At 42.9% G+C, this 26,081-nt stretch overlaps 1 protein-coding gene across 10 annotated transcripts in view; it reads left to right on the top strand.

Moving 5' to 3' along the window:
- Nucleotides 1-26,081, top strand: part of arvcfb (ARVCF delta catenin family member b) — a 121,481-nt gene that overhangs the window by 70,840 nt on the left and 24,560 nt on the right. For all 10 annotated transcript variants that reach the window (XM_047817942.1, XM_047817934.1, XM_047817937.1 and 7 more), the window contains 4 exons: nt 6,119-6,277; nt 9,698-10,290; nt 15,376-15,866; nt 20,488-20,671. In XM_047817942.1, coding sequence (XP_047673898.1) covers nt 6,119-6,277; nt 9,698-10,290; nt 15,376-15,866; nt 20,488-20,671 — 1,427 coding nt within the window. The remainder of the gene's footprint in view (nt 1-6,118; nt 6,278-9,697; nt 10,291-15,375; nt 15,867-20,487; nt 20,672-26,081) is intronic.

The raw sequence follows: 26,081 nt of genomic DNA on the forward strand, positions 1-26,081 counted from the left end.
GTGCATAAATGTTTCCTTCTCTGCTCTCAGTAGATCAGCTGCTCTGTTGGACAAAATGCTGCAGGTTTGAATAAACTGCCCGAGTTGTGAATGATAACAGTGATGCGAAACCTAATATGAGTAAAAGCCACTCAGCTGCTGAGAGGATGTTCAGAGATCTGAGAGCTGTGTGACATGGAAAAAAAAATAATAATGATGACGTGATCTATTGTAATGTGTGGACACGTTACAGAACATTCATCATTCACAGGTTCACAGTAAAAGTGTGTCAGTAAAACCAGTCTTTCTCCTTCAGTTTCGTTTTTGAAATTAAAAACAATCAGAATGCTAGGGTTAGGGTTGGAGGTGGTGTTGATGATGATGAGGGTGATGATGATGGTGGCTGAGCAGGCTTTCCACCGAAACACAGCTTTCAAAATTGCCACTGTGATGGTTTTGCCCAATTTGAGCTCCATTATCCATCCTGCTCCTGATTCCTGAGTGGCATCAGCTGATCCAGACAATGCTGAAAGCTGGAGCCGAGGTCAACGCAGCTGCAGACTCTGGTCTCAACATGGCAATATTTTTACTTAGGAAACACACCAGCGGTTAATATATTTTGTAGAAACATCAGATGCCTAATGCAAACATAGCATCCCTCAATCATCGCTGTAACCTGATGCTGATGCCAGTCCCTGTAACACCTTCATAATCATCATCATCATCTTGCACACGTTATGAGCATTGAGTCACACTGTTAGAGTGTAATGATGAACAATGGACTGTCAGAGAAGTAGAGAGAGAGAGACAGCTGTTTAAATGCTTTTGACAGGAACAATACACTCAGCTTCTGCTGCTGACTTCCTGACCCCATGTGGAACTTAAATCCCTTCCCCAGGGCAGTTTAATGTCCGGTCGCTTATCTCAGCACATGCTCGCTTGTCCACAGAGGGTTTGTTTGTTTGGGGCTTTGGGCTGCTGCTCACTACACTGTACCTGCAAATGAGTTCAGAGCTGATGCAGGAGCAGGAAGGAAGCAAACGCTTTGTGCTGTGATGGCATCACGGAGTGGACCGCATGACTCCACCCAAAACCATGCCTATACTCATATTTACTCCAGCACACTGTGTAGAAATAATCTGCTTCTTCTCTTATTCTTCACCCTGACTGCTGCTGTACAGCAGTGATGAATCTTCTAGCCAAGAACAATGGCTCACATTCCACACATTTACCTCTCTCCCTATCGTGTGTGTGTGTGTGTGTGTGTGTGTGTGTGTGTGTGTGTGTGTGTGTGTGTGTGTGTGTGTGTGTGTGTGTGTAACTCGTACCCTACTGTAAGCCTCTAGAGTTCCAGGAATGTCAGCGATTTGTGGACTTGGATCCATACGCCTCTGATTTGTTCCAGATGCTTAAAAAAAAATGACCAACTCCAAAAAGTTCTTGTCTCGCAGGCCTCAGGTTTCATAGCTTTTGGTAGCAGAGTATTGTTTAGCCATTATTTAATGCAGTTAAACAGTCACATAGATCACTCTGTAATGGAAGAGAAAACAGCACTCTGATTGGTCAGAAGAACATTTCCGTACTCCAGCGAGGAAATCCATCAGCGCGCTTGGTGCATTCTTCAGCGTTTTGACTCTGCGCCATGGCGAAAGGAAGCAGCAGCCTTTCGTAGCCTCCTCGGCTGTAGAGCGAGACATTTTATTGTTTGTTTATTTTATTTAGTCTGTGGCACACATCTTTTGCACAATAGAACAAAAGAACTGGCAGGGGCGAGTGAGGGGTTTGGAGAAAGAGCAGACATGGTGAAGGAGTTTGTGCAGCAGGAAGGAGGCGAGAGAGAGAGAGAGAGAGAGAGAGAAAGAAATAATGCATCACCTCCACCTCCCCTTCCATCTCTCTGCTTTTTCCAAAACTAACTTTCCTTCTCCAGAATCCTTCTTGTTCTTGTCTTTGCTTGCACTTGGCTACCCAGAATCCACCTCAGCTTCATTAACACCCCGACGTCCTCTCGTCCTGGCTGACCTCGAACAGCGAGCCCGTGCCAGAATCTTCTCCTCCTCTGACCTGAGAGAAAAGGAGGCGCTGGAGCACTGCCAGTCATCCTCATCCCCTCTATGTGATTTATTGGCTCCTTCCTGTTATCATCAACTCTGGCATTAAGAAATGATAACGATCATCTTTGTGCTCTGCATGTTCTCCTGCTACTTTCACACATCTTCTCCTGGCTCTTCTGCTTTTTTCTCATTTTTTTTTACATAAGAATTTACAAGCACATGATTTGAATATTTTCTGGATCTCTCGGTGGAGAGCGCTAAAGGCCAGCTCGTGTTAGCGTTACTGATCTCATCTCGGCGAGTTGGCAAAGCAGAAGGTCGAACAGAAGGGACTGTGGCTAAATTGGATGACCTAGGGTTACCCAGACTGTCTTTGCGAGGGGATTAATTGTATAAAAGCCTGGTAATGATCTCTGGCTCGTGGCCTGATTCGAAATCCCTTTAGCCACGGTGCAGTGAATTAGCGCTGCTCAGGTGATTTAAGGTGAACACCACGGAGGAAGAGGAGCAAATCCATCACGCTGTGTTCTGACCTTCAGGCAAGACAAACACAAGCTCCATTTATTCTTCTTGAAGCTTTTCTTTTGCTCTGGTTTCGAAACATGAATCAGTGGGAGAGCTTTTGTGAACTAAAAGATGTCATGATGCTGATCAAGATGATTGTACCATCTGTGTTCTCCTTTGTCCTCTTTAGTGTTCTTCCCGTTTCATTTTGAGACCGCTTTGATATACATCCTGTTCTGAACTTTTCTGAGGACCGATTACTGAAAATACAAAAAAAAATTAGCTGCAGACTGGAGAATCAGGTCAAGCTGAAATGCGCCATCTTGTTTTTTTTCTTAATCTACTCATGTTACTCCACACATTATTTCCATTTTGGCTAGCAGGAGCTTTGTTGAAAGCTTGTTAAGTAAATCTCTGAAATGTAGTATTAACACACAAAAAAACAACAACAAATATACATCTGTAAAAAAGGTTTGTTCTTGTGGTCACTGGTTACAAAGCACTGGGACTGGAGACTCCATTCGTAAATGTTAAACATCTAATAGAAAACTTTCACCACATCAGCTCTTATACTTTTTTTTTTTACTCACAAGTCACTCTGAAGGAGCTGTTGCTATAGAAACGGTAAGGTATCTGAGCTTTTCAGAAGCTCTGGTGTATAAATATTGGGCCTCTTTCTTTTGAAAGTGTCAGAGTGATGCGTTGATTAGACCGTGAGCGTATTCACGTGTGATGATACAGTCCTGTAAGAGGTTAGAACGCTGTAAACCGTTGTTGTTCATGTCACTGGTGGGCCGTGTGAGGAGCTTTTCACCCCTCTTCTGTTCGGTATTCAGGCATTCCTTCTTTGGGCAGTTGCTAGGAAACACCCCCCCCCCTCCCCTGGAGGAGCCTCTTTGGCTTCCCCATCTGAGCCCCGCTTATATTGCTGTGTGGAAGCAGCGTCTGGTGGTGCACCCTTCAGCCCAGCGTGAGGCCCTCTCCGGCTGTGTGTGTGTTTAAGACCCGGCTAAGGGATAGAGAACACACAGACCGCGGAATGTGGAATGCAGAAAATCACGGAACACAAAGTCTCTCATTTAGAATAATATACAGACAAGCAGAGGGAACATCTGAGCTGCGAAGTGTGTGATTTCAGCATCGAGAGGGAAGTGCGCATGTCTACCGGTTGAGCTATAAAGCCATCCAGCAGCCAGGAAAGGAACAGTAAAATATCCTGAAGCTCTAAGGTCTGCTTGATGTAAGGTCTGCTTGATGTAAGAGCGTGAACGGCATTAATGCCGATGTGTATCTGTAGATGTCAGAGGTCAAATGGTCGTTACACCACAAGTGATGTATCAGACGCTCAAAGTGTGTATGTATGTTTGTGTGTGAGTGTGTGTTTGTGTGTGGGTGTGTGTTTGGAGATATCTTTCCCCTTGCTGAGCGGATCAGTCGTGAAGGCTGTGAAGATTGAAGCACAGGTTTTATCTAATCCCATTTCTTCATGATTTCTTCAGAGCATGCTTGCTTTAATCTTAGTAAAAACTCAGTGCATTTTGTTTTGATTTCATGGGTCTGAAGCTCTAGGTTGTGTATATGTTTTTTGGGTTATAAAATAATACATTTTTAATCCCTTTATTATTAGGCTTAGTTTATATGGAGTATTCTCAGTACAGGTTCCTGTTGCTATAGAAACCATACCATATTAGGGCAAGTGCACTACTATAAACCCTAACACCTTCTGACCAAACAGAACCCAGAATACCTGCTGAATATCTGTCAGGAATATTCTGTCTTTCTGTGTTATAGCTCGTAAAGTCTCTCAGCTGTTCTCCTGTCAGCCAGAATCCCGCCACATCTCATCCCTGTGCTTTGGTCCTTTATTTGCTGCCATGCTCGGCCGTGTGTGTTTGTGCCTTCTGAACGTTTCCAGAGAGCCCAATTAACTCAACAGGGCTGTAAAAAACACTTCAAGCAGGTTTATTTTATTTGCATCAAAGCTTTTCTGCTCTGCGTTTGCCAACATTGTTTCTCGCAAAGAATGTGGTACAAGACCAACAATAAAACACACAAGCCAAGGTGTTTCATGTCCAGACAAAAGAAATCCTAGGACAATAAGTGTCCACATTTTGCATCAACACAAGCATTTACACAGAGGACTGAGCAGATCCATGTTGCAGGTGAAACCTTCACTGCTGCATTTATCTACTAGAACGAGGTCATTGATATAAACCTGCAATTTGCAGCTTCACTACTGGTAAACAAAACCAATCCGACCAATCAGGATCCAGACTGGCGGGAAAGACTAGGCGATGGCTTTCCAGTCTTCAGCTGTCTCTCAGTGTGTGTGAGTCAGTCCAGGTGTGGAACCTGATGTGCTCTTCAGCTATGGCAGGTTTCACATGTTGAGATGCTCTTGTGCGGCTGTAACCAGTTGTTAGTTAAGTTGCCTTTCTGTCAACCCGGAGCTTAGATGTTGCAAAGCAAAAATGTTTATTTAACCAGAAAACCAGTTTAAGCACTAACTCAGCAGTGTAGCATCATTTTTACCAAATATTTTTATTTGTTTAAGAAGGAGACCTATGTCTAAAAGAAATGTTCCTCATGTATACCCTCACCTGATAAAAAAACAACAAAACATTTCCCTGTATTTCACAAAGTTAGGGCATTTCTAAAAGCAGCCTGCTTTATTAGAGGCCGCTTCCTCTGTCTGTCGCTGCCTCTCGTCTCATTTCAAAGTCATCTTTCTTTGATTCAGTGGAGAATCTGGTGCTGGAGCTGCGAGGCATCGCACTGTCATCAGCATGACCCGCCATAGGCACTGTGCTGTAAAAGAGCCGTGGTGTCAGACGCTGTTATTCCGATTGACAGGCATCCTCCTTCCATCACACTAACTCACTGCGCACACACTCCAGAGGTGAGAAAAGAACACGGCTTTTCACTTTCCCGCCTCCCACAGCCACGTCTCCCTGACTCTCAACGGCACACCCGTATCTGCGGCTCCTCGCTTTCATCTTTCAGTTTGCAGCAAATAAACAGGGAATGACATTAAAATCTGCCTCTTAACAGGCTTTTATGTAAGTTAATCAAAGTGTCATTAGCACACAATATTGCTTTTAGAACGCAAGCAGCACTTGAACGTTAGTGGGAGGCTTTTAGCTTGGAAGCGTCTCCTCGCCCACGAGCGGCTCAGTGCAGGTGATGAACACGGCACACTTCCTGCAGCACAGAGGAGAAACGGTTCTGATACAATTTTCCCTTGCTGGCTGATAACCACACAGAAAACTTCACTCAGGAAATGATCACTTCATGTCTACCTTCTGCAAGTCTCTCTATCTGTTTCTTCTTTTCTTTCACTTGCATCCTCACCTGGCTTTAGACACAGTCAGTGTTCCTCTCTTTTTATCTCCTCTCTTGATCCCATATTTGTCTCATATTCTCAGCATGACATTTCGTCTCTCACCTACAAAGCCCCCGAGGCTCTTAAGCAACTGTGTGATATTAAAGCTGTAATAATAACGGAAGGTGAACGGGAAAAGCACACCAGTGCCACAGCAGCCGCTTCCTTGTGGTGATGACCTTTGACCTCTGTCTGACAGGAGCAGAGTCCCAGCAACCAGACGTCTCTGACCATGATGCAGGAGCCGCAGGAGGTGGTGGAGGAGACGGTCACTATAGAGGAAGACCCCGGCACACCCACTTCACACGTCTCCGTGGTGACATCAGAGGATGGAACCACACGCCGCACAGAGACGAAGGTATGAATACACATACACACACACACACACAATCACGAACACACACACACAGAGGAGCTCAAATCTTACACTGCATGAAATTATGAGTGTCTCCATGATGCAAGTGCGCTGTGGTGTTAGTATGCCATGTGTTCAATATTTAAAATCGTAATAATTCCTACTCCTCTTTAGTGATCATATGACCCTCAGTTCCCCCCCTAAAGGCCGTATCTGGGTCTGTAGAATTTATTCTAAAATTAAAGAGGTCCCTGTCTGCTAAACATATGAGATCTCCTGCTTTAAAGGTCTCACCGTTTCATTAATATTCCTCTTACACAGCCCACAGCTTTCAGCTCGACTGCTTTTCCTGGTTATCTGCCGCTTGTTTGTGAAAAGGGCAGTTCAGTGAACAGGAAGCAGAAATGAAACTCACTCTTACACAGACATTATGTTCGCTCTGTAGCCCAGCCACTGAACGCTGGTGTGAAATCTCAGCATGGAGCTCGCATTCACCAAGCAGTCACCTCCACATAACCTCCACCCCTGCAGAGTGTTTATATCTCACACACACACCTGAACACATTAAACATTAATACACACACACTTCACTCTTTCCCGCTAGTGGGTTTCTATTTGTCTGATGCTTCACACTGCCTTCTTCCTGGTAAATTATTAAGGCCTCCATCAAACTGATCTGGAATCAGAACAGAGAGGACATAGTGATGGAGGAGGCATAGTGACGAAGAGGAAATGACTGACAGAAAGGACATAGTGACGGAGGGGACACATTTCTCACCGTGTCTGTCGTCAGCCTTGTCCTGTTTACTTTAATAATGTTTGTGATCCTCTGGTTGCTTAAAAAAAGTCTGCATCTCAAAGCAGCTTTGATCAAAGAGAAAAACAACCGACTCTAAAAACAGCAAATGTTTAATACATGAGCTTTCTGCTGAATAAAAAAACTTTTCTTCTCTGTTAGAGCTGTTGCATTCTGCTTGGTCATCTGGCTTTATTGTAGCTGCACATCACAGCTATATATTAATGCCCTCACTTTATATAGGGCCTGTGGTAACCTAGTGGTTAAGGTGTTGGGCTACCAATCGAAAGGTTGTGAGTTCGATCCCAGGTTCACCAAGCTGCCACTGTTGGGCCCCTGAGCAAGGCCCTTAACCTTAATTGCTCAGCTGTATAAAAAATGAGATAATGTAAGTCTCTCTGGATAAGGGCTTCTGCTAAATGCTGTAAATGTAAACAGGGTGTGGTTTCTATAGGAACGGCTCACACACCGGGGCTTGTTGATATGCCGACACTTTTTCGAAGGAGATTTATTTCTAATAGAAACTGCATTTTTTTTTTGTCTTATTGACTTTGAGAGAGAAACAAATGAGAGAAAAGGTGTGTGTGTGTTGGGGGGGGGGGGGTGTTCATGATGAGTTCACACACTTTCATGTCATTGCTTTATTGCTCTGTAACAAACATAAAAAATCCTCGAGAAATTGGAGAAACATTTCTGGAGCAGTTTGAAGCCAGAAGTTATAAACTGATTTTTTTAGGTTAACAGGAAGGTGTTGTGGATGCTGTAGATGCCTCTAGTGCTGACTGGCAGTTTGATGTGACAGTTTTGCAGAGATAAGCGTGTGATAAAGCACTGGCTCTAAAGCTCCTGAAGTCAGGACGTCTGATGGAGCTGCTGTGGTCCAGGATTAAGCGTCAACACGAGGAACGAAGTTTGCCTAGTTGATTTGTTGGAGCTGTTTCCCACGAGCGTTATTAAACTTTAGCAAACGGCTTGCTCGACACGGATGCTCTCAGCTGACGATTCATTTTCATCAGCCTCATTAATTCCCAAGACAAATTTATAGCCTCCAACAAAATAGCTAATTAACAGCACTGCCGAGTTCGCTGGGCAGCAAATTGGTTTCAGAATCAGCTACACAACACAGAGGCTTCTCTCCTCCCTCAGCGTGGACCTGTGAAGAACGAACTGAGACACTCGTTTATTTAACACTGGATGGAGAGACAGAGGACGAGTGATTAAGGGCTTGTTGTGTACAGATCTGTTTAGGCCACTCCCACTCCAGGTATAAACCCAAACACAGTAATCCCTCGCCACTTCGCGGTTCAAGTTTCACGGCCTCAGTGCATCGCTGATTTTTCAAAAATATTCAGCGAAAAATACAGATAAAAACGGTTTCCCAGGATGACAGACAAAGAGAGAAACTCTCTCAGAGGCTTTGTACATACCCACGGGCACTCAGACAAGGCAAATGATTGGTTCCCGGCACGAGATCTGAGCTGATTGGCTGCGCATCATCGCATCCTCTCCCAGCTTCTTCCCTTGTTGTATCTCGCCACTTTCGTTCACGCTGTCAACTGTGTCTTGCGTATTGTGTTCGAAATTAACTTTTTGTTAAGCCCTTACAATGCCTCCTAAGCGCCGTGCCCCTGCGAAAGATTCCTCTAATGAGCCCAAGAGAAAGAGGAAGATGATGACCATCAGTGAAAAGGTCAAACTTGGGGCCAATCCTACTTCGGGGATTTTCACCTATCGCGAGGGGTTCCGGTCCCCATTAACCGCGATAAACGAGGGATCACTGTATTGCTATTTAGAGCACTTTGTTGGATACACAAAGTCTTTGGATGCTGTGTATGGGATCGATACAGCAACCTGATTGGTCCGTCCCCAAGTCTATTTAGAGTGCACTTGTTTACTCTTTTATTGATGTCTGACCGTACAGACAGATTGATGGCCCGAGAGAACAGTGTAGTAATATGATTAATCCTTCCAGCCCTTTTATTTTACTGTCCTTGTTTCTCTCTCTCTCTCTCTCTCTCTCTCTATTTTTCTCCTCCATCCAGCTTTAGTAGTGACTCATCTAATAGGCCAGAGTATTGAACTCCAATCCTGCAAAACTCTATGATGATCAAACGTCAAAGAAATATAAATGATTTTCAAGGCAAGCAGACGTACTGTTGTAGAGACGCTTCAAACCAGAAAAATGAAGCCCCGCCAGATCAGCCGGCACTTTCACGTCCTGCTCGTTATTAAGTGAACTTCGGTAGCATGGTGTGTGGTGGAAATATCAGCACTGAGTTCATGCAGCCAGCTTTTATTCATCACCCTAATGTAATCACCACCGAGAGCTTTTACACACTCTGAGGCATCTTCTTCCCATTCATCACCACACGACTCGGATTTTAATTATTCATCTTGTTTTTTTCCTTCTAAACTGGTTTATGATTATGAGTTATAATTAATAAAACAGTCTGAAGCTTTTAGTTCTAAACTTTTAAAATGACACATTCACTGTGCTGGAGAACATACTCCATGTACTTGACCTTTCTTCACAATATTTATTTATTTATTTATTTATTTATTTATTTATTATTTATTCATTTTTTAAATTTATTCTTGCCATCGTCTTTATTTATTTGGTTTCCCAGGTGACGAAGATGGTGAAGACTGTAACGACCCGTACCGTGCGTCAGGTGCCTTTGGGTCCAGATGGACTGCCAATTGCTGACGGCTCTTCGCCCCTGGGCAGCTACACGGACTCCATCGACCGTCGCTTCATGAAGAACGGTGAGCGCTTCGTCACACCTCAAGCCACGTCTACGCTCACACGCTCCTACAACCACAGCAACTATGGAGACTCGTACTACAGCCCACACGATGCCTACGGGGACGTCTGCGACAACTACGGTAGCCTCTCACGTGGCCTCAACTACCGGCCCTACCGGCCCTATGGCTATCGCATGGAGAACAGCTACACCTTGCCAATCCGCAGGGACGATTACGGCCACATGGCACAGCCGCAGGTCCCCGTGGGAGGCAGCAGCACAGTGGACCTCAACCGCTCACAGCCGGAACGCTTCCAGCCGGAGCCTTACGGCCTGGAGGACGACCGACGCAGCCTCGTGCCAGACGATGAAGAGCCGTATGAACTGGAGCCCGACTATTCTACTGCCAACCGCCGCACTCTGCCCAGTGCTGCACGTGCCATCAGAGACCCACTGCGCCCCGGCCCCCACGTCAGGTGAGCCTTGGGTTCTGATCTCTGTTGATCCAAGCAATATCAGGATGTTACCTTTGTATGATCTCAGAGTTCTCTGCATTTAACCTTACACCTATTTCATCAAAGAACAATCTGGTTTCCCCATTACCTGAGGGAAGTCCAGTTTAGTTTTAGTCTGATCTCAGTATCCCCTCATGGTAGTCCAGGTTTAATCTGAGTCTAATCTCAGGATAACCTCAGGTTTTCAGAAAGCTTTGCTGGCTCTGTGTTTACACCATAATCACAATGCTTTACATCTGTTGATGTTCTGTTGCAGTGGGACAGGAGCTTGTGTTTAGGTTGTGAGGTGTGTTTCATTGGCCAGACAGGATGACAATATCATGATAGATTATAAAGAAGAGCAGGGAGAGGGGTTTAGTGTGGGGCATTAAAGATAAAGCTTCTTTGTTTGTGTGCCTGAGGGTTGTTTTTCATCGATGTAAACGGATGCTCCAAGTGATGACAGTTAGCAAGCATGTGCTTCTGTTGCTATGCTTGTGCTCCTCCTGACACGTCACTCTTATGCATTCAGGCTGAAATGGGTGGAGCCATTGAGCCTTCTCACATCTCTCGGCTCCCTCTGGATTGAAAGTGGGAGAGAAAAACTGATGTCCAGCTCATTATAGTGAGAGCGCACGTGTTATTCTAAATCAGGACAAACATGCAGCAAGCTTGCCCCTGCTAGTTTTTACTCTGACACACATACATACAAAAAAAGCCAGAACAAATAAAAGCTGACATTTGACATGAAGTTTGTGTGTGTGTGTGTGTGTGTGTGTGTGTGTGTGTGTGTGTACAGTATATGTGTGTGTGTGTGTGTCCTTTTATAAGGACACAAAGTCCTGAATTTTTCTGATGACTTTTTTTCTCACGCTTACGTCTCCATCACATCCCTGTAATAACACATTGCGAACGTTAATAATGAATTCATGAGGAGATCTGGGCGTTATAATTACGGCTTATTGCGCGGTTGGCTCCGAAACCCGTCAATTACATTCAGGAGAAAATTGAGACGTTTACCATGGGTCTGATCCGGAAACAGTAGAGTCACTGAGTGGCAGGTGGAGTGTGTTTAATCCATTACTGACACTACATGAGCAGCGTTTATCCTGTGCCTCTCGCAGCTCTCTCTCCTGCTGTCTCACTCTCACTTACCTCTCGCTTCAAACTATTCCACTTCATTAGAGTTTGTTCAAATTAGTAGCCCTTTAATGGCATCGCTGCTGCACACGCAGCACATCTGATGTCCTTGATAAATGTTGATTTCCGAAAGTCAGCATCCAGATTTTTAATGCGAGTGTAAATGAAATGCATCACGTGACAATTTTTCCATGGTCTCTGTGTTGAAGGCGAATGTTTCCTTATGTATCTGAACACACGGGGAGGAGAAGCTGTCAGCCCTCTTCTTCATATATGAATTCACAGACACACGATTGGCTAGTCTCTCTGTGATTGACAGGGGGGAGAGAGAGACAGGGATAGAGACAGACAGCGAGTGACCGAGAGAGTGAGATAGTATGCCACATCTACATAGACAAGTCCAAACTCACAATCGGAGAGAGGAGGAAAAGAATAAATGATGAAAATATAAAGCCACATTTTTCACACAAGGAAAGTAAGAAATAATCATTTCTCATTTAACTAGCACTTAATTACCATTCATGCTCCAGAAACTTCATGATTTAAAATAGCTCAGAGGCAGAAGGAACCAAAATATGTACGCTTAATGATCAACAGCTCAGACCACAGAGCTTAACAGAGAACAATAACACAATGAAATGAGTTTTTCGTTCACACACTCGACTGAAATAGTGCGTGACTTCATCTTTTCTGCTAACAGGAGTGGGATGGAGTGAAGGATGAGCTCTGAAGGACAGAATGTGGTGGTGAATGATGAGCACAGCTCATGGTGAATGAAAATTATTGGCTAGCATTCGCTCTGCTCTTCCTGATGCTCTCCTGTCAGCGCAGATGTGTTTTTCTGCAGATCTTTGTTTCGCTTCGTCACTGCTGCTTCCTTATCTGGTGTCTTGTTCTTTCACTCTGAAAACATATGCTGAAAACAAAAGGCAGACAGAACAGACCGATTCAATCACAGACGCTGCAGCAGACTTACAGCAGCCTGCCATTTACTTGATTTCATTACGCTCTGCAGAGGCAAAGGAACACGGGGCAAAACATCACAACTTCAACTTCTGTCACGATAGGAGAACATTCCTCTCATCATCGTCATCATTAAAAATGATTCTTCTGTCTCTCTCTCTCTCTCTTTGACTGTCTGTCTTTATTTTTCCTTTCTCTTTCAGTAGTTTTTACTCTGTCAGTCTCTCTCTCTCTCTCTCTCTCTCTCTCTCTCTCTCTCTCTCTCAAGTTGCTCTTTTACACATTCTCTCTCTCTGTTGCATTTATTATTATTTCCCTTTCTCTCTCTCTCCCTTTTTCTTCACCCTTAAAAAGCAATCCTCTATGTCACAGTGACATGTACATATATAACAGCTGGTGTTCAGTATTCTGTGCAGAATGAATGTAAACATGGTCATTTCTGCCCCAGTGCATGGTGACGATGCTGTAAACCATGCAGAGATGCTCGCCATCTGTAAGAATAGCAGCAGCAGCTCAAGCCCAGCGTTAATATTGAAGTCTTTCAGCTCAGAGCGGAGGAGCAATTGTGTTTTTCTCTTTAGGGTGATCCCATCTGTGTGTTAAACACACTCACTGTGCGAGATGGAAAGAATCCTAGAGCGCTTCATTCCTCTCGCTGCCCTCCGTGCTGCTTTTTTCCTTATAAGGAGTGCTTTCTTGCAGCCCAGATTATTAACAAAATTATCAATTATAGCGGGGGTAGGAGCGCATCAGTATAATCGGCATCTGGGTCCTAGTGTCAGTCTTGTTAATTTCCTTGGAATGCACAGGGCTCTTGATTTAGGGCAAATCCCGATATTTCCATTATTCAGACCAAGCACCTGGGCAAGCTTTCACTGTGTGTCACTGTGTATTTTTGTGTGCGTGCATGGGTTGTGTTTTTTGTTTTTTTGTTGTTGTTTTTATGGTTCTGTCTGCTTGTGTTTGATTGTTGAGTGAATCTGAGCAGCTTTTTATCAGAAGTCAGTCGTTTCTTGGATTATACACTTTGTCTGATCAGCACACTCTATTTAAACAGATTCTTCAGTGTGCGAATAAGATACATGCAGATAAATCCAATCTAATCCGTCTGTTCCTCTTGTAAACCCCTGGCAGCTCTGGTGCTAATGAATGCTTGCTTTATTAAAGTACAGAGACACCTTTGAAGTAGAACCGTGATTATAGAATTATACAAAGTGTAACGATAAAATGAATTACTAACTTAACACACAAACGTTGGATCACCGTCTGAAATGTAACCCTGGACACAGGAGCATTAGACAGTAAGAGACAGAATATTGGCTGTATAAAATAGTCGCTCCTACTCCAGAGTACTATAGTCTCTCAGTTCTGTGCTGCTTTAATTACATCCCCAATCTCTCCTGCTTCAGGTCTCATCATGGGCTGTGATTCAGCCCTGAGGAACATTTAGGCTTATCAAAGACCACCATTTATATATTTTTCTTTTTTTCTTTATTTTAGTTGTTCATTCATTTATATGTTTGTGACTTCAGTAAAGTATCGCAGCAGTTGAGGTGTTCTGACAGACATGTCCATGGAGGAATAAAAACTGGGTTTAAGTCTCAGTTTATATCCTGGCCCACGTTTCATCAATGGTTATGACTCTGGAAAAAGATGCCATCGATGTTGTGGTGGTGGTGTTTGATCCAATATATTGATCCATAATTGTTAGTTTTTCTTCAATTTTTGTGCATCAAACAGCAAAAAGGAATGAAATTAGAGAATAGAGCTGGTCTGCGGAATCATTCTAGATGGAATTTGATGCTTTAGAGAACATTTTAGTTAAAATGTTGACGAAATGGGGCTGAAATCCCACTCAGTGGTTTCCATTAGAGCAGTGAAGGTTGTGAGTCGAAGTCCTGGGATTACTCAAGGTCAGCGTTAAGCTACTGAGCCAGACCCTTAACCCTTAATCTGCTCAGCTGTAGTCCTAGATTTGATCCTGCCTTCGGTGGAATTCCCTTTGAATTAAAGTGTCTGAATAAATGAAGACATCTTGCACTGAAACAGGCTGATGTAGAACGATCCCAAGTGATCCAGAACGATATTTACTGTATTCAGAGCTTTAAAAATCATTAGAAGCTCATAAAGAGCAGTTTAGCTGTGTAATGCGATAGCCTGTGGCTTTGACTGTACTGCTCGCTCACTCGCTCGGGACAGCGAGACGGATCTTCAGCATGTTTTATTTTCTGCATTCCTGCTCCATTAATCAGGAACTGATAAAGAGATGTTGCAGTGTAACCGTGCTTTCCTCAGGCATCAGGCAACACTGTCACCTTCCATTGCTGTCTTCTCTCTGTCTCTCTGGTGTTCATTAATAAAAGCCCTGCTCCTCTCTGACATGGTGCATTAATAAAGAAGTGGCAGCTGTTCCTCGTATCAACAGGCCCGGCTCTTTAGGCAGTTTCCCTGACAGTGTGCTTTATAGTTGTCCATACTCGCTGCTCAACTGACTCTGTTTTCTCTCTATCTCCGTGTTTTGATGCTTCCATCACTCTCCATCTCTCTCTCTGACTGTTCCACTTAAACCTATCCTCTTCCCCACATCTGTCTTTGCTTTCAGCTCAGCTCCTCACACAACCTGTCCATCCCTAATAGAAGCTATTTCTGCTTTTTCCATGGAGCTCCTAATAATTCTGTTCTCTTCACTCTGTCTGTGCGCATTTCTGTGACCACGGCACAGATCACGTGGTCACAGTGATGTTTTTTTTGTTTTTTTTTTAGAAGTAAGATATTTTTTCACTGGATTTGGTTTTGCACACAATTACTGTTCATATGCCAATTCTTAAGCCTTAGTAGTTTTTCTGGCACATCAAATATTTATTATACTGTTTAGTCTTCATATATTTCATTATAACCAATGGATTGCATTGTTCAGGTTGAAAATAAACCTCATCATTTCTCTCTCTCTTTGACCCTAAACAGAGGCTATGATGACCCTATTGAGTCAGAGCTAATTGATGAGCGGCATCGCTATGCTCCTGGCATGTACCCCGCTCCACTTGCACAGCCGGAGCGTGGCAGCACAGCCAGCCTGGACGGCGGCATCGACGTTGGCTTGCTGCGCCAGGATCCGCGCTGCTGGCGTGACCCGGACCTCCCCGAGGTCATCGCTATGCTGGGCCACCCTCTTGATCCTGTCAAGGCTAATGCTGCTGCCTATCTGCAGCACCTGTGCTACGAAAACGACGTGGTGAAGAAGGCTGTGCGACAGCTCAACGGCATACCGGCTTTAGTGGCCTTGCTGGAGCACCCCAAGGGTGAAGTGCAGCGCAAGGCATGTGGAGCTCTGCGCAACCTCTCCTTTGGCAAGGACAATGAAAACAAGGTGGCTATCAGGAGCTGTGATGGCATCCCTGCTCTCGTTCGCCTGCTCAGGAAGAGCGGTGACGCTGAGGTCCGCGAGCTTGTCACAGGTATGCCATCTATATCCGTCTACAAGGTTTATTTATTTTCACCAGCGTTTACAAAATAAATTTACTAGTCACTGCAGTGAGCTGTCGACAAAAGGTTTAATACTTTCCAAATTTTTTTGTCCAGATTTAAATCCTTTTGTTGTTCACAGTGTAGCCTAAAGCAGAGAGTGGTTTTTGGAACCTGTCTATGATATTAATTACAATGTAGTCAGGTGCTTTCTTTGCTGCACAAACAAAACAAACTGGAAAAAAAAAAAAACAATGTCCAACTCGAAGAAATTAGTAGTCATGGAACATCTTATAGGAATAGGAGAGTTTTGAGCTTCAGCCCACTAATAGCTTTTTTGTCCTTATTCTGCAAAACATATTCAGTTCTGTTTCACCATTGCTTTTCTTTATCCACTGGTATTTATGGAACAATAAGTGAGAAGCTGTCCCACAGCTATTTCGGGTATTTCTAAGACACAACAAATCTACAGTCTCAGAGGAGCTCACTAGCATCCACATTCAATTCTTCTAACTGCTGCATGCTGGTGCAATATAAAAGCTACTAATACCAGCTCTAAGCTTCTGCCATGGTGGGAGATGGATATTTTGATCTTGTGGTGTTGAGTTTGGTCTGCCAGAAGATATTTCTGTGCTGTTGTCCAAGTTCTGGATCAGGGTTAATGTGCACTACTGTCCAGAGTCTCTCGTCCCGGATGATGACCGTGATAGTCCTAATTTTAAATGCTATTTAATTTGGTTGTTGTATACCAAAATATCTGTTTAGTCCAAAGTCTGGTAATTGTGGTCCTGAAGTACTGACTTTAGGTCAGGTTTACTTGAAGTTGTACTAGAAGATATTTTGGGCTGCAAAGCCTGGCAGAGTAGCAAGTACTTGGGAACTGGTGTATAGGTTCTGGATCACGCTTATACTGGTGTATAGGTTCTGGATCACGCTTATACTGGTGTATAGGTTCTGGATCACTGTCCAGAGACTGGAAAACCAGAAATAGTTTATTTGTGAGAGGTCAGTTTTATAGAACATTTTATCCAAAGTTCACACACAACTCAAGCAATTTTAAAGAGCAAACTCATGCAGTGCCAGATTTTTCACACTGATGCTCTGATCCTGGATCAGCTGTTCAGGGCTGCCTAGCTGTGTTAAATCTTCTGGTGATTTGCTAAATGGCCCTGGGAGACTACAATGGGGTTTTGTCCCCCTACAGCTAATGCTTTAATCCACTTACCGGTTTTACCTGGCATATGTTTGCTGTAGTACTGAAAATCCAGCAGAGAGGCTTATAGCAGCTGTGATTAAACCCCAGAACCACATGGATAACATTAGCATGGGTGGTCTGAAACGTCCTCTTACCCTCACCCGTTTACATTTAGACTTTCCCTAACATGACTTTGTATTATAGGAGGACAGTGAGTGAGTAGCCATCAGCTCTGATCAAGCATGTGTTTTCATGACCATAGCAATTGTGAAGGTCACACAGTCCAGAGGAGGATAATAAATCACTGGACCTGCTTTGTTAGAGACAATGCCGCACTGAATTGTTTGACCGCAAGAAGTGGTGATTGGGGTAACTTTATAAAAACTTTATTATTATTTTTGTCCAGCATAGTAATTCTGGATATGACTGCACACCAGCGACTTTTCTTGTGTCTCAGTGGAATGGATGCTCAACTAAGTGAGTTTTTGCTGCTGATATTAATGAGCACAGAGAAAGCGTGGGGTTCCTGTGCCATGTGGAGTTCTGTAAGCCAGTGAAGGGCGACCATACCCCAGCTGAGATGATTGCTTTTACAGCACAGTGGGCCTTTCTGACGAGGCTAAAAATAGCAACAAGTGGGAGGGCCCCAGCCCCGGCCCCAAACGCCTATGTGGTTTTAACTGGCGAAGTTCCTATGAAAGCACAACCACTCCATAATATGGGATCACTATGAGGAACTGGGCACTACTGCAGCACAATTAAAAATAATTGCAGGGTCTCAAAAATAGAACCAGTCCATCACAGAGATTTTCATTGCATTTGGTGGAGAAAAAAACTCTCAGCAGCCCACTGTTGCCTCTGATGATGGACTGTGCATTCACAGTAGTGGCTAGCATTCTAAGTTCTTCCTTTTCTTTTCGTTCCAGCAGCCCTTGTTCGGTAACTACCACATTAAAAGCTGCTGAAGAGATGCTAGATGTCATATAGCAAAAGTCAGTAAACTCAATATTGCTTTTAGTATGAAGCAGGACCTACTCTAGTGTTTGTGGATTAAATCGTTTCCATAGTGAACAGTTCTGCTTAAGAGAACATAGGGAGCCAAATTCATCTGTGTTATAGGACATCCTTGTCTCTCTAGGCTGTATCCTCTATTTTGAACCTCAACTGCAATTTGGTAAAATGAGTTTTAAACATGGTGGAGTTTAATGCAAGGTGGCTTTTTAGAATTCCTCGTTTTCCCTCCACTTTTACCCTCCTGACATCCGGCCCTCTTCATCACCTCCACTCAGACAGGGCCGTAACAGCATCCTCAATGAATGTCCCGTCAAGGCAGCATGTCTTTTGCTCCTTGCAAAATTGAATTAGCTGGGAGGCTGCGGTGCTGAGCAGGAAACTGCAAACCCAATAAAGCAGCAAACACACACATACAGAGCTTCCTCAGGGCACAGCTCAAAATTTTTCCTCCTTCTGGATTTGATTTCATGAGGAATCCAGCTGAGGGTGAGTTATAGAAAAATAGGTGATATCAGAGAGCAGCAAGTGTTTAATCACGGGACAGAAAAGGTCATTCCTCTCACCTCTCAGACCCTACAGGACTCTGAGGTCTGAGAACGGTCAGAGAAATCTAGAGTTTTCTACACTCAGACCTGAGTCAGACTCGCTTGGAATGTCATATAGTCAGGGGAAGGTAGACTCACAGACATGATGACCCGAGGACGTACAGACTCAGGGACACAATGTGTTGTAGAGTGTGAAACCCTTAATAGTGCCAGGGACATATCTGGAAATATCAGGAAATATCTGTCAAGGATATATTGAGGGACATGCAGAACCTTGTAGCGTTAAAGACATTTAGGTCAAGTCTTTAGACTAAGGGACATGTAGATTCAGGGACATATAGAGTAAGTGGAGAATTGTCTTGTGGTGTCAGAAATGTATAGTATCTGTACTGTACAGATAGTATCTGTGGTGTGTGTAGTTAAGGAATTATATGGATGTTTTGAGTCAGAAACGTGTAGATTGGGATAAATAGGAACTTGTAGAGTTAGATGCATATAGAGTCGGAGAGGTCTGAAAACAGATACACTGAAACATAGGCATGTGTAGAGTCAGAGTCAGTGTTTTGCTGTACAGGGAGCGGCTCTGTGTTTGTGAACATTTGAGGTTTTGTTATTTTTTTCCTCCTTATTGACTAAGAACGCGGTTTTCCCCTCATGTGTCCTATTCTTCTATAGAGTCTTTAATTTACTGTTTTTGTGGCTTTACTCGTCTCCCATTGAGTGTATTTTGAAAAACATGGGATTTGTCAGACATTTTTCAGCCCTGCAGTATCGGAAGGCTTGCGAGCTCACACATTGCAGACCACATTCAATAGCTTTCCTTGTAGGAGGCACCAACTAGATCAGCTTATTACCACATATAATAAACAAACCATCACTTGGGTTTTTAAAAAAAATCAGCGTGTCACATGCGATGTTGCGCTTCTCGCTTTCTCTTACATCGCAGGAAATATAATGTAATCATTTGGCATTTAATGACTCAGTTTTTGCAATAAACCTGCGTCAGACACAATCAGGACGTGTCCTTGTTCCTCAGGGAAATGAGCTGAGCCTGAGGGTAGTGTTCATTAACTTGACATTTCGAATACAGTCTTCATGACTACAACATATTTAGAGCAAAACAGGTTTAACCCAATCTGACTCCCTTGCCTTATTTCCTGGCTCTAAATGGTGCATTTTACATCAGGTGTGTGCCAGTGAAGGGTGGGGTGATGTTTATTAATGTGGGCATCCATATGAGGTCATTGAGGGAAGCTTTTATAGCTTTTATTTCAAATGAAAGGTCCGAAAGCCACCACAGGGGCTTCTAGGAGGTGTAGTATTTTTAGATCTAGAGCTGTGTGGATTCAGCTGGATCAGAATGGGGGAAGAAATGTTTACAGAATGGAAAGGAGATGTCGGTGTTACAACCAGAACTGCACTCTGTCACTCCCAGACTTTCCTGGGCCTCATAGTGTTATTAAGTTTTGAGATTAAAACAGAAACTACAGTCAACACTGAACGTTTTGTCGTACTGAAAGCACAGTGAGCTTGTCGCATTTGTACTTTGTAGCTTGACACACATCTGTTTTGTTTGTATCTTTCCTGATCATGTGAAACGAGCTCTGGCTCTGATCTGCTGTTATGAGTGGTGCTGAATGACACATGGATCCAGGAGAGATGCCACACCTGAGCACGATCTTGCTTTTTTCTCTCTCTTCCCCTTTGTGCAGTAATCATTTGAAGAGAGATCAGAGAGTGTCAAAGATTCACCACGAGTCCTTGAATTCAAAACACATGACAGTCATGTCTGTACTCTTGTCTGAATTTGTTGCTTCTCTGTTAACTGCATGTTCTTCCTTCTCATCATGTTTCTGACAGGAACTTTGTGGAATTTGTCCTCGTATGAGCCGTTGAAGATGGTGATAATAAACCATGCGCTGCAGACCATGACTAATGAGGTGATCATCCCTCACTCTGGCTGGGAGGCTGAGCCCAACGAGGACTCGAAACCCAGAGACGCCCAGTGGACCACCATCTTCAAGAACACATCCGGATGCCTGCGGTACTCACAAGTTGACTTTGCTTTGCACACAGTCTTATTAGAACACAGTAAAATGCCTTGTAGCTTTTTACATATACTGTATACAGTACATACAGTCATGACCAAAATTGTTGGCACCCCTGACATTTTTCCAGAAACAGAAAGTATTGCAGTTACATGTTTTGCTATACACATATTTATTTCCTTTGTGTATATTGAAACAACACCAAAAAAAAATAAAAAATAAAAATAAAAAAACCCAGAGGAAAAAGCAAATTTGACATAATTTCACACAACACTCCAAAAATGGGCCAGACAAAATTATTACCCTTTCAAAATTGTGGATAAATAAGTTTGTTTCAAGCATGTGATGCTCCTTTAAACTCACCTGGGGCAAGTAACAGGTGTGGGCAATATAAAAATCAAGCATGTGATGCTCCTTTAAACTCACCTGGGGCAAGTAACAGGTGTGGGCAATATAAAAATCAAGCATGAAAGCAGATAAAAAGGAGAGAAGTTGACTCATCCTTTGCATTGTGTGTCTGTATGTGCCACACTAAGCATGGAGAACAGAAAGAGGAGAAGAGAACTGTCTGAGGACTTGAGAAACAAAATTGTGGAAAAATATTAACACGCTCAAGGTTACAATTCCATCTCCAGAGATCTAGATTTTCCTTTGTCCACAGTGCGCAACATGATCAAGAATTTTGCAACCCACTGCACTGTAGCTAATTTCCCTGGACGTGGACGGAAGAGAATAATTGATGAAAGTTGCAACAAAGGATAGTCCGGATGGTGGATAAGCAGCCCCAAACAAGTTCCAAAGAAATTCAAGCTATCCTGCAGGCTCAGGCTATCCGTTGACATTTGAATGAAATGAAACGCTATGGCAGGAGACCCAGTAGGACCCCACTGCTGACACAGAGATATAAAAAATCAAGACTTCAGTTTGCCAAAATGTATGCGAGTAAACAAAATCCTTCTGGGAAAATGTCTAGTGGACAGATGAGACCAAGATAGAGCTTTTTGGAAAAGCACATCATTCTACTGTTTACCAAAAGGAATGAAAAGAACACGGTACCTACAGTCAAATATGGTGGAGGTTCAAAGATGTTTTGGGGTTGTTTTTGTGCCTCTGTCATTGGGTGCCTTGACTGTGTGCAAGGCATCGTGAAATCTGAGGATTACCAAAGGATTTTGGGTCGCAATGTAGGGCCCAGTGACAGAAAGCTGGGTTTGTGTCCAAGACAATGGGTCTTCCAGCAGGACAGTGACCCTAAACATACTTCAAAAAGCACCTTGAAATGTATGGCAACAATGCGCTGGAGAGTTCTGAAGTGGCCAGCAATGAGTCCAGATCTAAATCCCATTGAAAACCTGTAGAGAGATCTTAAAATTGCTGTTGGGAAAAGGCGCCTTCCAATATGAGAGACCTGGAGCAGTTTGCAAAGGAAGAGTGGTCCAAAATTCCAGATGAGAGGTGTAAGAAGCCTATTGATGGTTATAGGAAGTTTGGAGTTTTGTGTAAAATTAGGTCAAATTTGCATTTTTCCACCTTTTTTTTGTTTGTTTGTTTGTTTGTGTGTGTTGTTTCAGTGTATAGCAAAACGTGTAATTGCAATACTTTCCTGTGAGAAATACTTCATTTTCTGGAAAAAAATTCAGGGGTGCCAACAATTTTGGCCATGACTGTATAATGGCTGACCTTTCACTGAGTACAATAAGGAAGCACATTTTCAGCATCTGAAACAGAGCATAAGTTTTGTCTCTGACTCTAAAAGCCTTTTAATTAAGATTGCATCGACAGGGTGTTTTAATCTAAGGTCAGGATGTCGACTCCTTCTCTTAATCATCTCAATAACTCCAATGTGTTAGTGACGCAGTTGCAGTCTCTGAGTTTGTGCACAGTGGCTTTTTTCCTCCATCCAGTCTAATACTAATTTGTTTTCAGAAGGTCCGTGGGGACAAAGGAAGAGACGCATTTAAGCACCATTTAGCCATGGCTGTCCACTAAATAGCCACTCGGATCTGTTTGCAGAAGCACTAGCAGAACAAAGGCTTTTCATTTCCAGGGCTTTTAAGAGAAAAGCAGCTAAGTGAATTAAATGAAAAGCCCTAAAATAGGCAGGTGCTTAAAGTTATTCATCGAGAGCCAGTGAAGACAGGAGTTTTATTTCTTTGGTACTTTCCTGTTAAAACAGATTAGGAAAGCAGTAGATCAGATTCACTTCTACCAGATTAGACTACTGCGCAGTTTAGTCCTATTCAGACATCTTAGTGTGAACCCAATGGATAATTACAGCCTTGCTAACCGTCGTTTATGCTGCGAGACATGGCTAAGTTAGCATGGGATTAAGTTTCTAGTAATTACCCTTAGGACTTGTAAGAGTTCTTATGATCAGGTTTCAGAGCACTTTCACACCTGTGAATCCAAGTGGAGCTGATGTATTGCTCTGTTTGGCTCATTTTTTGCTTTTACCCTGAATCCAACTCAACTAACTAAAAAGTGAGTTTATGGATGGTGAGTTTAAGTTAGTTTATGATCATCAATGGATCCCTAATATCTGGTCATGTACCAACTACCTTCAAGAGAGCAAGGGTTATTCCCAACCCGAAGAAACCGGCTCTAGATCCATCAGTAACAACAGACCAGGATCACCTCTCTCTTTCTTTCAAAAATTCTTGAATGCATTGTCTCTAAACAACTGTCTATCTCTAACAGAACAACTTGCAAAATCCCAACCAGTCTGGCTTTAAAGCAGTACAATCTACAGAGACTGCCCTGGATGACTCTGAGAAACTACATGCTGCTAGATCAGCCAAGCTGTCATATGGGCTCATCTTCCTCAATCTTTGAGCAGCATTTGATATAATCAACCACAAGACTCTCTTGTCCACCCTCAGGAGTCTCTTTGAATTTGCAGATCAGCATGGGAACGGTTTGCTTCCTACCTGGAAGGTTGCTCATATAGGGGGTTTTTACACCTGGTCACTTCATGTGTTTTCTGTGACCCGATAGCTATCTGATGGTGAAAAGACCAGGTGTAAATGCCCTCCGAAACAGTTTCGAGACGGATATAAATCCGATCGCTCAAACCAGATGAAACTGGACAGGTGTAAATGCATGTGGTTGTTCAAGTCACATACGTCAGCGCTATACTCCTCCCAAACGGAATACGTCACTTGCAAGTGACTCGCGAGTCGTGCATCACGCCAGAAACAAATATGTTTTCCCACCAGCGCTGGCTCCGAGCTTTCACCCAGGTGTCTCGGGTCTTAAAATGCACTGCTGCTACCAGCGAAAAGGCAGCAAACAGTAAATGCTGTTTTTTGTAGCAAACGCATACACCAAAGCGTGTTCCATTTCAATTACCCCGGAAATGAGGTAAAATATATTTGCATATTGGGTGGGAGTAGAAAGATCAGATCAGTAGAAGAAAATACGGAAATAATCCCTGTCCAAAAGTTTGCATACCTTTAGTTCTTAATATGGTGTATTGCCCCCTTTAGCATCAATGATGGCATGCATTCTTTTGTAATAATTGTGTATGAGGTTTTTAATTATCTCAGGTAGTATAGCTTCCTATTCTTCTTGGCAAAATACCTCCAGTTCCTGTACATATTTTGGTTGTCCTGAGATCTCCCTAAAGTGTCACAATGATACTGAGGACAGGAGACTGTGATGTCCACTCCGGAACCTTAACCTTGGCAACTGGAGAGTCAACATTGCCATGTGCTTTGTATTATTGTCATGTTGGAACATCCAAGAGCGTTCTATACTCAGCTTTTATGCTCTAGAATGCAAATTGTCTACTGCATGCTGCATTCATCTTGCCACTGGAGCTCACATAGCCCCAAAACATTAGAGATCCACCACCATGCTTTACAGTGGGGATGGTGTACTGTTTACCATTGGACTTTTTTGGCATGTGCACAGTAATTGCTTTCTCCTGGCAACTCAACAATTTGTGCATTTGTGTTCAAGTACCTCCTTATTGTTCTCCTTGAAAAAACAACACCAATTTTTCCTAGAGCAGCCTGTATTTCTCTCTAAGTTTTTGGGGTTTTTTTCTTTGCATCCTGAACAATACTTCTGGAAGTAGTGGGTGAAATTCCTTTCCTGACCTTTCCTTACCTGACAGTGGCTTAGTATCAACAGAATCTCTTATTTTCCAACTCTTTATCAGAGATTGAACAGTACCGACTGGCATTTTCAACTGTTGAGATCTTTTTATATACTTTTCCTGTTTTTTAAAGTTAAACTACATTATTATGCAGGTCCATTGGCAGTTATTTTGTCTTCCCCATGGTGCAGTATCCAGCCAAGTCAGCGCATCAGCTGAGAAACTCACTGACTATTTATGCACACTCTAATTACAATTACAATGAGTCACAGGTGTGGAAACCTCCCTTTGATAGCCATTTAACCCTCTGTGTGTGAAACTGTTTATAACAAACATTCAAGGATATGTAAACTTTTGATCAGGGATGCTTGGGTGATTTCAGTTATCATAAGGAATTTAAAAGTCAAACTATGTGATAATTAATGACTTCACGTGATCACTATCCTTAAATAAGAAAAATCTTTTGCATTATCAGTACATTTTTCCAAATAAATGGCTATGTTTAACCATTTTTCTCAGGCTATACAAACTTTTGAGCATAACTGTACATGTACTTCCTGTAGGTGAGCCAAAGATTTTTCACAGTTTACCTCCTGTACGTAGGTGAACTAATTCAGAGATGAGTAGAATTCAAGCATGGCAGGTCAGTTGATTCATAGTCGAATCACTTTCTCACTGAGTTCACTTCCTGTGTGCTTTTTCTTTTATTCCTGGTAATGTTTTTTATAAAGCCTTTTGGGCATTTTGTTTGGAACGGAGATAAACATATAAATGATTCAGCGAGGACGTGCGGTTCTGTAAATGCTTAGAGTTTGTTTGGTCATTTTAGATACAGAATTATATCTCTCTTGAGGTTATGCCTTTTATTATAGAAGCGATGCCATTTCTGTCTAACCTGTATCACTTAACCTGTGCATTAGCATTCAATTTTACTCTTTAAAAACATATTATTCAGTAACTGAAATGAATTATGCAGTAGGTACGCTGAAACTAATAGCAATGGTGTGTTGTTATGAGATCGAGGAGTATAAGTTGGGCCCTTAACACCTGGGGGTGAAGTGTATTAACCAGCATTAACATTTCCTCATTCTTCATAAAGCAGCGTGCTCTTGTAACTTACCTCCTCACCTCTGAAGCTCGTCTGCATTTTCCTGGAGCTCTGGGCACTGCTGAGTGTCAGGAATGTAAAAAAATTCTTCACTCAGGATGTAGGGGAAAAAATCATGTAGTTCTGTGAAAGTTTATTTTTAATCCAGTGATTATATCTTGCTCTGAAGAGCTTATTTTGCCTAGGTATATAAATGTTT

This window comes from Tachysurus fulvidraco, chromosome 9, assembly GCF_022655615.1.
Source record: "Tachysurus fulvidraco isolate hzauxx_2018 chromosome 9, HZAU_PFXX_2.0, whole genome shotgun sequence".
NCBI lineage: Eukaryota > Metazoa > Chordata > Actinopteri > Siluriformes > Bagridae > Tachysurus > Tachysurus fulvidraco.